General features: G+C 46.9%; 1 protein-coding gene across 1 annotated transcript in view; it reads right to left on the bottom strand.

Annotated features, from left to right (window-relative positions):
- The window catches only part of plppr3b (phospholipid phosphatase related 3b), a 69,557-nt gene that overhangs the window by 13,142 nt on the left and 42,764 nt on the right, over nucleotides 1–13,651 (bottom strand). Inside the window, exons 3-4 of the mRNA XM_056276943.1 lie at nucleotides 12,655–12,850; nucleotides 10,007–10,064 (exon numbers count right to left, since the gene is read on the bottom strand). Of these exons, the coding sequence (XP_056132918.1) occupies nucleotides 10,007–10,064; nucleotides 12,655–12,850 (254 nt within the window). The remainder of the gene's footprint in view (nucleotides 1–10,006; nucleotides 10,065–12,654; nucleotides 12,851–13,651) is intronic.

Genomic DNA, 13,651 nt, shown 5'->3' with positions numbered 1-13,651 from the left:
TGCACTACAGGTCTGTACATAAAGTGAATGCAAGTCTTCTTCTTTACTGAGGGTTAAATCACTATTGCCCCTGCTACCCCTCTCATCACATGGGCGCTCTAGTTTAAATCTGCAGTGGGAGAGTGTGCTAGCGTAACTGGGGGCTGGGGGCCTGTGGGGCATACATTCATAAAGTGCCCAGGCTGATGACAGTGGAGACAAAGTCTGTGAAATCTGCAGTGTGAATAGATCGTGTGACTACCGTCACCACACACTGAACATGGGGAACTGGACTGAGCGTGAGTGCGTTCTGGCATGTTGGAACAGCCTCCTGACCAGCGGGGTTGGATCTGGGGCCGGCGGGAGTTACTCTGAGACCGGTGAGAGTAGTTCTGGGACTGGGTGGGAGCCTGGCCCGAGGTAGCTAGCGTTGCCGTACACAGAGACAGGACCTTGTCAAACAGGGCGGTAACCTGCTGAACGTTCACATCAGTAACAGGCACAGTGGGCATAGGAGGACACTGAGCGGCCAACACAGGGGGTTGTTGAGACTGACTGGGAACAAGAGTATATGCAGTGGCAGGTGCAGATGAAACCGGTGGAGAGGTTACCACCACAGGCTGGTGCTGTGTGCCACAGTGAGGGGCTGGCACCATCCATTCATGTGTGCAGACTGAGACATTTACATGTTGGGGATGGGCAGCTGTGCTCTTCAGACTCCTCACATGACCATCCAACCTCTCCTGGACTTCAGCTGCTGTCCACTGCTCCACGGGCTTGAACGGGAAATACACTGCCAGTCTGGGGTCAGGGCAATGAGTGATAAACATCATGACTACCTCAGCACTCGGATCCTCAACACTCTTGTCTCGCCTGCGGAGGCTCTCATCAGCAACATCGATGGCTTTGTTCAGTCGGATCCAATAATCCATTGCACTCTCTGACACGTGTGGCACAGTCCCATAAAAGTCCTCTGTAGGCATGCTGGAGTATGTGAGCTTGCTGAAATTGAGTTTGAGGATGTCAAATATTGTGGTAGGAAGCTCAGCTGGACTGACTCCAGGATGACTACGGAGTGACACTTTCACCACATCTCTACCTTTGATCCGCTGTGGCGACCCCTAACGGGAGCAGCTTAAAGTAGTAGTAGTCTAGCTTTACCACTCAGCCTGCTCATTATCAGGTCAGACCTCTCAGCATCTGAGCCGCAGGCCATCCTGCTCATGTAGCTCTTCATCATATCTTCCCACTCATGAATGGAAAATGTCTCAGACTTGTCACCTTTAAAAAGGGGAGGGGGCTTAGACTCTGACTGGACTACGACTTTAAGCTGTGTGGGATCGATAGTTCTGGTTGTCTAGAGGCTGGGACTGAGGGCTGCTGGCCAGGTGCATGGCATGGAAGCGAGCAGCGATATTGTCACTAATCTGCTTAGCTAAATCAGTAATAACACTGCCCAGTGTTTCAGTAGTAACAACAACCTGGGGGGGAAGTCTGCTGAGACAGGTGGGGGGCGTGTACGATAGGTGTTGAACTGGCAGAGAGACCCGACACACTAAACAGTGACTCATCATTCCCTTGATCAAGGCCGCCCACAACAGGACACACGGACTTAAACCTAGCTCTCCCATACCCAACCGGCAATACTAACTGCCCTCTAGCCACACTAGTGGACTGTCCCCTTCCCACACCATGAATGAACTGTCCCCTTCCTACACCATCAGTAGCATCACGCCCATCAGAGAAAGAGCTAACGGGTGTATTGAAAATATCTCTGCTAGCATGTCTCAATTAGGCTATAACAGTGCATAAACAAACACAATGAAACAAAAGCAAACAAATTCACAGCATCAAAACATCTAGCCTATGGCTTCAAATACCCTAACAAGATCACAGAAAATAGTTCACCCAAAACAAAACCAATTCTCTTCTACCCATAAATAAACATACACAGCTCTAGCCAGCACCATTTGCAGAAAGGAAAAAAACTCAACAGAAAAAAATTCCTCCCAACACGACCCCCCCCCCCCCCACACACACACACACACACACAGTCGTCACCATTCAACACGGAGCTTAGCTAGCTGGCTAGCATCTGCAGCACTGTTAGCATAGCAGGCTAACCCTGATACCATGAATGGAGCGGGGCGGGCTGAGAGAAGACGGCGGCTGCAGCAGGTGGCGACGCTTTCTCATCGGCGACGACGCATCGGACGGGTCATAGGGCAGCAAGTGTGGCCGGTGTACTGTTTCACTGCGTTGTGTAGGAAAGACAGGACAACTTCTCTCATGCGTGGGATCTGTATTCTGTCTGTCGCACATAAACAACACAGGACAGGTTTCAGAACACGTCAGATCAGCTCCTGCTGTAGCCTACGCAAGACTTGGGACCCACATTAGACATAAGACACATTAGGGATGGATAAACTACATTGCAGGGGCAGACAAAATGAACACATACCTCTTTCTACATGTCCAAGGCGGGAAAGAGGCAGAAGACAGGGGGAAACACACGTTTTATAGCTACTAACAGGAAATGGCGTCACAACGGGGAGGGGCTACTAACAGGAAATGGTGTCACAACAAGGAGGGGCTACTATAAGCGTTTCCTGATGAAATAATAAAATAAAATAACAATGTTGGCAATGAACATAATAATAATAATAATCATGTGGTGACACTTTGTGTAATTATATAACATTTTTTGGTTATGACGTTTTTAACCATGCTACACCGACATGAACAACAATGTTGCTGAAAGTAGTGGTGTTGTGTGCCTGGGTTCCCTGACTCTCCCTCCGTGATGCCAGCACCCTAAGATTAGCCTCTATGTCGGAGACTGTGGCCCCGGGTAAACAGTGAACCAAGGCTGGCGAAGCTAATCTAACATTGCGGGTAATGGAGTCTCCTATCACTAGCGTGCACTGCTTTACTCTGTCGGCAGGAGCAGCAAAGCACGCTGGCCGGTAGGACTACCAACAGGACTGGTGAGTGGTGAAAACACAGTATTGAAACACAGCGTTGAAACACAGTATTGAAACACAGTGTTGAAACAGTATTGAAACAATGTTGAAACAGTGTTGAAACACAGTATTGAAACACAGTACTGAAACAGTGTTGAAACAGTGTTGAAACACAGTATTGAAACACAGTACTGAAACACGGTGTTGAAACAGTGTTGAAACACAATATTGAAACACAGTATTGAAACACAATGTTGAAACAGTGTCGAAGCAGTATTTTAACACTGTTGAAACAGTGTTGAAACACATTATTGAAACACAGTGTTGAAACACAATGTTGAAACAGTGTCGAAGCAGTATTTTAACACTGTTGAAACAGTGTTGAAACACATTATTGAAACACAGTGTTGAAACACAGTACTGAAACACAGTGTTGAAACACGGTATTGAAACACGGTGTTGAAACACAGTATTGAAACAGTGTTGAAACACAGTATTGAAACACAGTGTTGAAACCGTGTTGAAACACAGTACTGAAGCACTATTGAAACACAGTGTTGAAACAGTGTTGAAACACAGTATTGAAACACAGTGTTGAAACACAGCATTGAAACAGTATTGAAACACAGTATTGAAACACAGTATTGAAGCACAGTATTGAAACACAGTGTTGAAACACAGTATTGAGACACAGTATTGAAACACAGTATTGAAGCACAGTATTGAATCACAGTGTTGAAACACAGTATTGAGACACAGTATTGAAACAGTGTTGAAACACAGCGTTCAAACACAGTACTGAAACACGGTATTGAAACACAGCGTTGAAACACAGTAAGGAAACAGTGTTGAAACAGTGTTGAAACACAGTATTGAAAGTGTTGAAACAGTATTGAAACACAGTACTGAAACACGGTGTTGAAACACAGTATTGAAACAGTGTTGAAACGCAGTATTGAAATACAGTGTTGAAACCGTGTTGAAACACAGTACTGAAGCACTATTGAAACAGTGTTGAAACACAGTATTGAAACACAGTGTTGAAACCGTGTTGAAACACAGTATTGAAACACAGTACTGAAACACGGTGTTGAAACCGTGTTGAAACACAGTACTGAAACACAGTACTGAAACACAGTGTTGAAACACAGTATTGAAACAGTGTTGAAACACAATATTGAAACACAATACTGAAACATAGTGTTGAAACACAGTATTGAAACACAGTGTTGAAACAGTGTTTAAACAGTATTGTAACAGTGTTGAAACACAGTATTGAAACACAGTACTGAAACACAGTGTTGAAACACAGTATTGAAACACGGTGTTGAAACACAGTATTGAAACAGTGTTGAAACACAGTATTGAAACACAGTATTGAAACTCAGTGTTGAAACAGTGTTGAAACAGTATTGTAACACTGTTGAAACCATGTTGAAACACAGTACTGAAACACAGTGTTGAAACACAGTATTGAAACAGTGTTGAAACACAATATTGAAACACAATACTGAAACATAGTGTTGAAACACAGTATTGAAACACAGTGTTGAAACAGTGTTGAAACAGTATTGTAACAGTGTTGAAACACAGTATTGAAACACAGTACTGAAACAAAGTGTTGAAACACAGTATTGAAACACGGTGTTGAAACACAGTATTGAAACAGTGTTGAAACACAGTATTGAAACACAGTATTGAAACACAGTACTGAAACACGGTGTTGAAACCGTGTTGAAACACAGTACTGAAACACAGTACTGAAACACAGTGTTGAAACACAGTATTGAAACGGTGTTGAAACACAATATTGAAACACAATACTGAAACATGGTGTTGAAACAGTATTGAAACACAGTGTTGAAACAGTGTTGAAACAGTATTGTAACACTGTTGAAACAGTGTTGAAACACAGTATTGAAACACAGTGTTGAAACACAGTATTGAAACACGGTGTTGAAACACAGTATTGAAACACAGTGTTGAAACCGTGTTGAAACACAGTACTGAAGCACTATTGAAACAGTGTTGAAACCGTGTTGAAACACAGTATTGAAACACAGTATTGAAACACAGTATTGAAACACAGTATTGAAACACAGTACTGAAACACAGTGTTGAAACACAGTATTGAAACACAGCATTGAAACACAGTATTGAAACACAGTACTGAAACACAGTGTTGAAACACAGTATTGAGACACAGTGTTGAAACACAGCATTGAAACACAGTATTGAAACACAGTACTGAAACACAGTATTGAAACACAGTATTGAAACACAGTGTCTAAACACAGCATTGAAACACAGTATTGAAACACAGTGTTGAAACACAGTATTGAGACACAGTATTGAAACAGTGACAAGAACACATGACGCGAGAGAAGGCGAGAGTGCAGCCGACAGCGATAGAGAAAGTGGGGAAGACAACCAGTGGCCACGGGTCTCACATTATTCCAATCTTGACCGAGAGCTGAAACGTCGCAATGAAGAGGTCATACATCAAGGGGGAAACTACACTACCACCCCTCTGGCAGGAACCAGCTCCTGGTAAAGACCTTGGTGCCAAAGTTCTGGGACCAAAGACAATCAAACCAATCAATCAGTGATTGAGGAACACCAATGAAAGCATTGCAAGGAAGAACCACTGTCGAGCCCCAAAACCAGTAACTCTGGAGAAAGCGTCGATCTGATACCTAGACTGGTGTGGGGGACCCTGATGATCGAACCAGAACAAAAGGCCGGAAGAAGAAAAGTAGAGAGGGACTGGTGTGTTGCTGAAACCCAGAACTTAGGGCTGAATACCCTACAAATATGGATTCATGGAACTCATATCACTGGGAGACGCTGAAGACCTTATTAGATTTATATGTGACATGAAAGCCAAGTGGAAGGAGGATACAGGCACCACGCCTGGGACCTGAACAAGACCAACACCAGCCTATTCTCACTTATGCTGAAGACAGCCCTCCCAAGCGATGTCCAGAATTCCCTGGATAAAGTAGTTAGCTTGGGGACCATGGAGTGGCCAATGTTCCACACGCATATCGTGCACCATGTAGAACAGCATCAGAAGGAACAAACAGAGAAGAAGGGGAAGAAGGACTCGCTCCTCACCCAGTTCTACAGAACACAGCTAGCAATCTCAAACAACTCCTATATCACCCATGCCACCTATCCATGTGTACCTATCATCCCCACAACAGGCAGCAGCCCAAGGTTGGACTAGGAAGCCTCAAAGAGGAGGAAGATGAGCCCGGAGCAGAGGGTGTCCGGGATCAATGCTATATCTGCCTCTGGCACATAACCAAGGACAAGTTCCCGGGCAGCCGGATCAATATGTCTGCTGGGACTGTGGCCAAAGCAGGCATACCAGGAGAAATTGCTCTCAACAACAGACACAACTATCAACACCTTGGATAGGACCAGCAGCCGGACATTGGGAATAGGAGTGCCCAGAGAAGTCTGAGAGGCAGAGCTTACATGCTCCAGCGCTCACTTCATATCCAACCCCAGAGCCCACCATGATGGTCTCAATCAATTCAGCAGGACTCGTACCTTTTCTAGTGTAAAGAGAGTTTAGAGTTTAAAAACCAGTAGGGCATGAACCAGTGGAGGGCAGATCCTGAGATACCAAGCTCAGTGAGTGTGGAGAGGAGGATTTGGTGGTTAACCATGTCAAATGCAGCTGACAGATCTAGCAGCAAGCATTGCGTCAAATATTTTTGAAAGAAAGGGTAGGAGTGAAACTGGTCTTTAGTTTTCAACCTGGGCTGGATTGAGGGTAGGTTTTTTTGAGCAGTGGGGTGACCCGAGCTTGCTTAAATGTGGTGGGGAACACATCCATTGTAAGCGAGGAGTTGATGATGTGTGTGACTGCGGGGTTAAGTGCAGGGGAAATGGTCTGTAGGATGTTGGCTGGTATTGGGTCCAGCGGAGAGGTAGTGGGATGAGAGTCCAGCAGAAGCTTGGAGACTTCCTCCCCGGTCAGGAGGGAGAATGAGGGAGTGAGACACTGTTAGCTGGCAGCGGAAGACAGAGTTGGTCAGGCTCAGAGAACTGGTTACTGATAGCAGAGGCCTTATCAGCAAAGTACGAAGCAAACATGTCAGAGGTGAGCAGAGTGAGGTCGGAGGAGGAGGCGGATTGAGGAGTGAGTTAAAAGCAAAAACATTTTTTGAGCATCAGTGGCACTACAGATCTTGTTCTGATAGTAAGTGGTCTTTGCTGTTTTTAAGCTGGAGGAGAATGACGATAGGAGATGCTGAGAGTCACTGAGGTCAGTGGACTTCCTGGTTTTACGCCATTTTCTCTCTGCAATTCTGAGCCTCGCCCTTTTGCTCTCTGATGACCTCAATGAGCCATGGACTGGGGGGGGGGGTTACGAGTAGGTTTGGATGTTAAAGGGCAGAGATTGTTAAGAGAGAAGGCTAGTGAGGGACAGTGTGTCTGTAGCCTCGTTGACAGGGAGTGAAGAGAATTCATTATGAGGAGGCATGGAAGCCAAGACCTCACTGGAAAGCTGGGTCGGTGTAAGGGACCGAAAGTTTTGGTGGAAGGAGACCCTTTGTGAAGGAACGTGAGGATGTTCCAGTAAGGAGGCTGTGAATTGAATAAAAAAGTGGTCTGACAGATGTAGGGGGGTGACAGTCAGATTTGCTGTGGAACAGTTCCGAGTCAAAATCAGATCAAGCGTATTGCCCGGTTTGTGTGTGTGGGGGAGGGGTGGGGACCTGTCTGAGGTCAAAGGAGGAGAGAAAAGACAGGAAGTCAGTGGCTTGGGTTTTTTCAGTAAGGATATTGATGTCTCCCATGACAATCAGTGGTGTGTCATCGTCAGGAATGCTGACCTGAGAGCAACATGTCTAGTTCGACTACAAAGTTCCCCAGCTGACACCCTGGTGGGCGGTTTATGACAACCACAAATAGCTTAATAGGGGCAGTAACCACGATTGCATGGTATTCAAAGGAGGAGTTGTTGCCTAGCAGAGAAAGCTTAGTGAATTTCTGGTCTTTGGAAATGAGGACACCCATACGGCCTCCACGCCCACCAGAACGAGGTGTGTGTGGGAAAGCAGAGTCAATAGAGAGTTTGACCGGTATGACAGTGTTTTCTGGAAGTATCCAGGTTTCGGTCAGGGCTAGTACCTGAAAGTCTGACAGATTAGCAAGTGCTTGGATAAATTCTGTTTTATTTACAGAAGAATGGCAATTCCATAAGCCAAAAGTGAAGGAGGAGTGAGTAGAGGAGGCTTTCCTGCGTGAATAGAGGTTCTTGGGGTTGCCTTGTTGCAGATGCGATAGTGAATGACAGGGATGTCTTTGTAGCACATGGTGGGTGAGGCAAGCAATGAGAGAAAATAATAGAGAGGGGAATTACCAGTCAGTGTCCTTGCTCGATGGACTCACACAGGTAGACTCACAGGTCTTTACTCAATTCAGCCTTAACACAATGAGGGCTGACACACAAGGGCTGATGCTTCCGCTTCTGGTTATATTTATATAGCACATTTCAGCAACAAGGCAACTCAGAGTGCTTTACATAAAACATAAAGGGCATTATGAAAAGATATTTAAAAACCAATAAAGAGTAAAAGTTACAATGCAGTTGTATGGATTGCATTTCTTAGATCATATTCTGTAATTGTGTATCCTGTAACCATCCAAATTATGACATTTATTAATTTTTTTAGTGATTACACATGTTTCTTTTAGTGATTTTTAGTGACTTTTAGTGGTGTCTCGCCTGTTGTATATGTTGCACTGTGGAGAACGATTTTTGCTCCTGTGTATGCCGAGTGTGTACTATGGAAGTGACAATAAAGAACTTGAACTTCATTTACCAGAACCTGTCATCACGAGCAGCTTTACTGCAGTTTCAGTTTGTGCAGCTCATGGGAAGGTCTAATTTGTAGCAGATTAAATAGCATTGTTCTGAACAAGCTGCTGAACAAGGACTAAAGAGCAGGACCAGTCCTTACCTCCTGGCACAACTTCACTTTTGTTTACTGACACAGTACTAGTTCTTACTCAGTATTCTTCAGTGTATTCACGAGTTTGTTTCTTGGTATAACATATAAATCTAAGACTTTTAAATTAAGAGACAGTTTATTCCTCAAGATGTCATTGTTCTTCAGTGGTTCCTCATTTCAGAACTACAAAGAACATCCCCCCCGCTATGACCAGTAAAGAGTCAGCCCCCCCCCTCCAGTATGACCAGTGCAGATCTAGCCTCCCCCACTATGACCAGTACAGATTCAGTCCCCCCAGTATTACCAGTGCAGATGTAGCCTCCCCCAGTATGACCAGTACAGATTCAGTCCCCCCCAGTAAGACCAGTGCAGATGTAGCGTCCCCCAGAATGACCAGTACAGATTCAGCCCCCCCCCCAGTATGACCAGTGCAGATGTAGCATCCCCCAGAATGACCAGTACAGATTCAGTCCCCCCCCCCAGTATGACCAGTGTAGATGTAGCGTCCCCCAGAATGACCAGTACAGATTCAGTCCCCCCAGTATGACCAGTGCAGATGTAGCGTCCCCCAGAATGACCAGTACAGATTCAGTCCCCCCCAGTATGACCAGTGTAGATGTAGCGTCCCCCAGAATGACCAGTACAGATTCAGTCCCCCCAGTATGACCAGTGCAGATGTCGCCTCCCCCAGTATGACCAATACAAATTCAGTCCCCCCCAATATGACCAGTACAGATTCAGTCCCCCCAGTATGACCAGTGCAGATGTCACCTCCCCCAGTATGACCAATACAGATTCAGTCCCCCCCAGTATGACCAGTACAGATTCAGTCCCCCCAGTATGACCAGTGCAGATGTCGCCTCCCCCAGTATGACCAGTACAGATTCAGTCCCCCCAGTATGACCAGTGTAGATGTAGCCTCCCCCAGTATGACCAATACAGATTCAGTTCCCCCCAGTATGACCAGTGCAGATGTAGCCTCCCCCAGTATGACCAGTACAGATTACATTTCTTTGCGGGCCTTTGACTGTGTGTATTGGGGATGTGTGTACAGTAATGCTGTCTACATGACATCTGAACTGTTGTACTTACAGACACATAAACAGCAGCGAAGGCAGAAAGAGTTGCATGCTGGGAAGGAAATGACTTTCTGTGGAGGCAGGATACAGGAAAATATCAGCTAGCTGTTAGCATCAGAAAAAGATCTCTACAATCACACACACACACACACACACACACACACACACACACACACACACTATGCTTGAATGATATGAAATGAAACCATCTTGTCAGAGCTGTTGATGCTCACCAACACATTCAGAAGTTGAAATGGCTGCCAGTTTCTGAATGCTGTTTAGTTCACATATTTAGACTCAACTTCAACATTTCCAAGAGAATTTTGTGGCTTGCATCAAAGGTTAACATATAGTATGTCCAACAAGTGTGGTTGTGAAGTCTAGTAACAAAAGCTGGATTTATATCTAACCACAAAAATAACATATCTATTAAAGAGAAAAGACAGCGGTTTGTTGTGTTCAGTGGTTCATGGTCAGTGGTTAAATATTCCATATTCCACCCCGTTGACACACCACCTGCGGTGATAAGCATCGGGGTATAATGCAGGCCGGGCGGCAGGCAAAGGCGGGGACCGGGGCATGCCGACTTCCAGCATCACAGACTGCCGGACAGACCTGGCAAACCCAAATGTGTAGTGAGCATGAACTGGGAACGTCTGGCAGAGGCCCCTGTCCGTGAGGTCTTCAACTCCTACCTACAGAGGAAGTTCTCATGTATCCCGAGGGAGGCTGGGAACATGGAATCTGAGTGGGCCATGTTCAAAGCCTCTATTGTAGATGCAGCATGTAGGAGCCGTGGTGATAAGGTCATCGACGCCTGTCAAGGTTGCAACCTAAGAACCCGCTGGTGGACACCAGTGGTGAGGGAAGCTGTCAGGCTGAACAAGGAGGCCTTTCAGGCTTGGCTGGCCCAGGGGTCTCCTGAAGCAGCAGACAGGTACCGGGAGGCCAGAAAGGCTGCTGCTTAGGCAGTTGTGGAAGCAAAAACTCGAGTGTGGGAGGAATTTGGTGAGGCTATGGAGGAGAACTTTCAGTTAGTCTCAAGGAAGTTCTGGCAAATCATCTGGCGACCCAGGAAGGGGAAGCAGGGCTTGACTCAGGCTGTGTTCAGCCGGGGAGGGGAACTGCTGACCCGGACTGGGGATGTTGGGCGGTGAAAACAACACCTTGAGGAGCTCCTGAACACAGCTAACAGGTCCTCAGTGGAGATGGTTGAGTCTGAAGACTGGGGGGGAAGCCCCATACATATCCCTGGCAGAGGTCCCTGAGGTAGTTAAGAAGCTCCTCGGTGGCAAGGCGCCAGGTGTGGATGAGATTCACCCTGAGATGTTTGGCTGTCTTGGCTGACACACCTCTTCAGTGTCACGTAAAGGTCGGAGACAGTACCTGTGCAGTGGAGGACTTGGGTGGTGGTTCCCATATTTAAAAAAGGGGACCAGAGGGTGTGCTTCAATTATCGGGGCATCACACTGCTCAGCTTCCCTGGTAAAGTCTACTCTAGGTTGCTGGAAAGGAGGCTCCGACCAATTGTCAAACCTCGGATACAGGAGGAATAATGCGGATTCCGTCCTGGCCGTGGAACAGCGGACCAACTCTTTACCCTTGCGGAAGTGCTGAGGGAGGCATAATAGTGAATAGCTCCCTCTGGGTTGGGGATGAGTTGTTGTCTCAAGTAAAGGAGTTCAAGTATCTCGGGGTCTTGTTCACGAGTGAGGGTAGGCTGGAGCAGGAGATTGACAGGCGGATTGGTGCAGCAGCAGCAGTAATGCGGACGTTTAACTGGACCGTTGTGGTGAAGAAGGAACTGACCCAGAAGGCAAAGCTCTCAATTTACCAGTCAATCTTCGTTTCAACCCTCACCTATAGTCATGGGCTTTGGGTAGTGAATGAAAGTGTGAGATCGCGGATACAAGCGGCTGAAATGAGTTTCCTCCGTAGGGTGTCTGTGCTCAGCCTTACAGATAGGGTGAGGAGCTCGGCCATCTGGAGGGAGCTCGGAGTTGAGCCGCTGCTCTTTCACATCGGAAGGAGCCAGTTGAGGTGGTTCGGGCATCTGATTAGGATGCCTCCTGTGCGCCTTCCTTTAGAGGTTTTCTGGGCACGTCCAACTGACAGGAGACCCCGGGGTAGACCCAGAACTCGCTGGAGGGACTACATGTCCACTCTGGCCTGGGAATGCCTTGGGATTCCCCCAGGAGGAGCTGGAGGGCGTTGCTGGGGAGATGAACATTTGGAGTGCCCTGTTTATCTTGTCTGTGAATGTTCTCATTCATCCAGGTCATGGTTATCCAAAGGAGTTGAATCAAGTGCAACTGGACTTGGTATATATCCGTGAAGACGTTTCGCCTCTCATCCAAGAGGCTTCCTCAGTTCGTGCCTTCCTGACTAGACCAAGCTAGTCTGACTGGCTGCTGATGAGACTCAGAATTTATCCTCTAGGAGTCGTTATTGGAGCTATTGATATGCGTGGCTCTCCTGTGCTCCGATGTCCAGCCGCGCCCGTCGCCTGCTTATCTTGCTGCCACCACCGCGACCCGACCTCGGAGAAGCGGCTGATGATGAGATGAGATGAGATGAGATGAGATGAGATGAGATGAGATGAGATGAGATCCTTATTGCCCGTACAGGTCAACAGGTCAGGTGAGCCGTGACGGTGTCTACCTGGCGGACAGGATGGCGTGCTGGTCGTGTCCTGAGCAGATATCTTTTGTGATGTACGGGTTCTTCTCACAAGAAACTCCCGCCAATGTGTAGTTTGGTTTGCAGACGGTCAGAAAGAATGGAGTGTGATAACCCGTCGCCAACTGGATGACATCAGTCACCAGAGCTGTGGCACACAGACCAAACATATGCACACCTGGAGAGAGACAGACAGACAGACAGACAGACAGACAGACAGACAGACAGACAGACAGACAGACAGACAGACAGACAGACAGACAGAGAGGGAGAGAGAGAATTTGCATTTTAAGACAAGTCTTTATTTAACAAAAAAAACCAGACTTGACATCTTTTTAAGTCATCAATTTTATTTGTATAGCCCAGTATCACAAATTACACACGTGCCTCAGTGGGTTTTACAACAACACAACATCCTGTCCTCAGACCCTCTCGTCGGATAAGGAACAACTCCCTAAAACCCTTTAACAGGGAGAAGAAACCTCAGGGAGAGCACCAGAGGAGGATCTCTCCCCCAAGACGGACAACGTGCAGTCACGTTGTGTTTACACAGTACAACATTGAAAGAGGATAACACAATTATAATGGACTTATAACATTTCTGAAGACTATGAGGAGGAGGATGCCAAGCAGTGTTACTTCAGAGATGATTTGGACTCAGGTGGTCTTAAGAACCAGCTTACGGTCCTTCCTTCCTGGGAGGCTGGGAAACATGCGAGCACAGCCAGGGATGTAATCCAAGAGCTGAAAGATACTGGTCTGGCTGGGAGACTGCACAGCCAAGCCGCAAAGCTGACCCGTGTGTGTGAACCCGGTCGTCCCTGCGTCCTGCGCTACTGCACAGAACGCGTTCAAGCCGACGACGTTTCAGACATCCCCTCCGGTCAGCCGGGGCTGCTGAAAGACTACACGGCACAGCAGTTTCACACACACACACACGCACACACACACACACACACACACACACACACACACACAC

This window comes from Lampris incognitus, chromosome 3, assembly GCF_029633865.1.
Source record: "Lampris incognitus isolate fLamInc1 chromosome 3, fLamInc1.hap2, whole genome shotgun sequence".
Taxonomy (NCBI): domain Eukaryota; kingdom Metazoa; phylum Chordata; class Actinopteri; order Lampriformes; family Lampridae; genus Lampris; species Lampris incognitus.
This window is presented reverse-complemented; position numbering and strand designations above follow the sequence as displayed.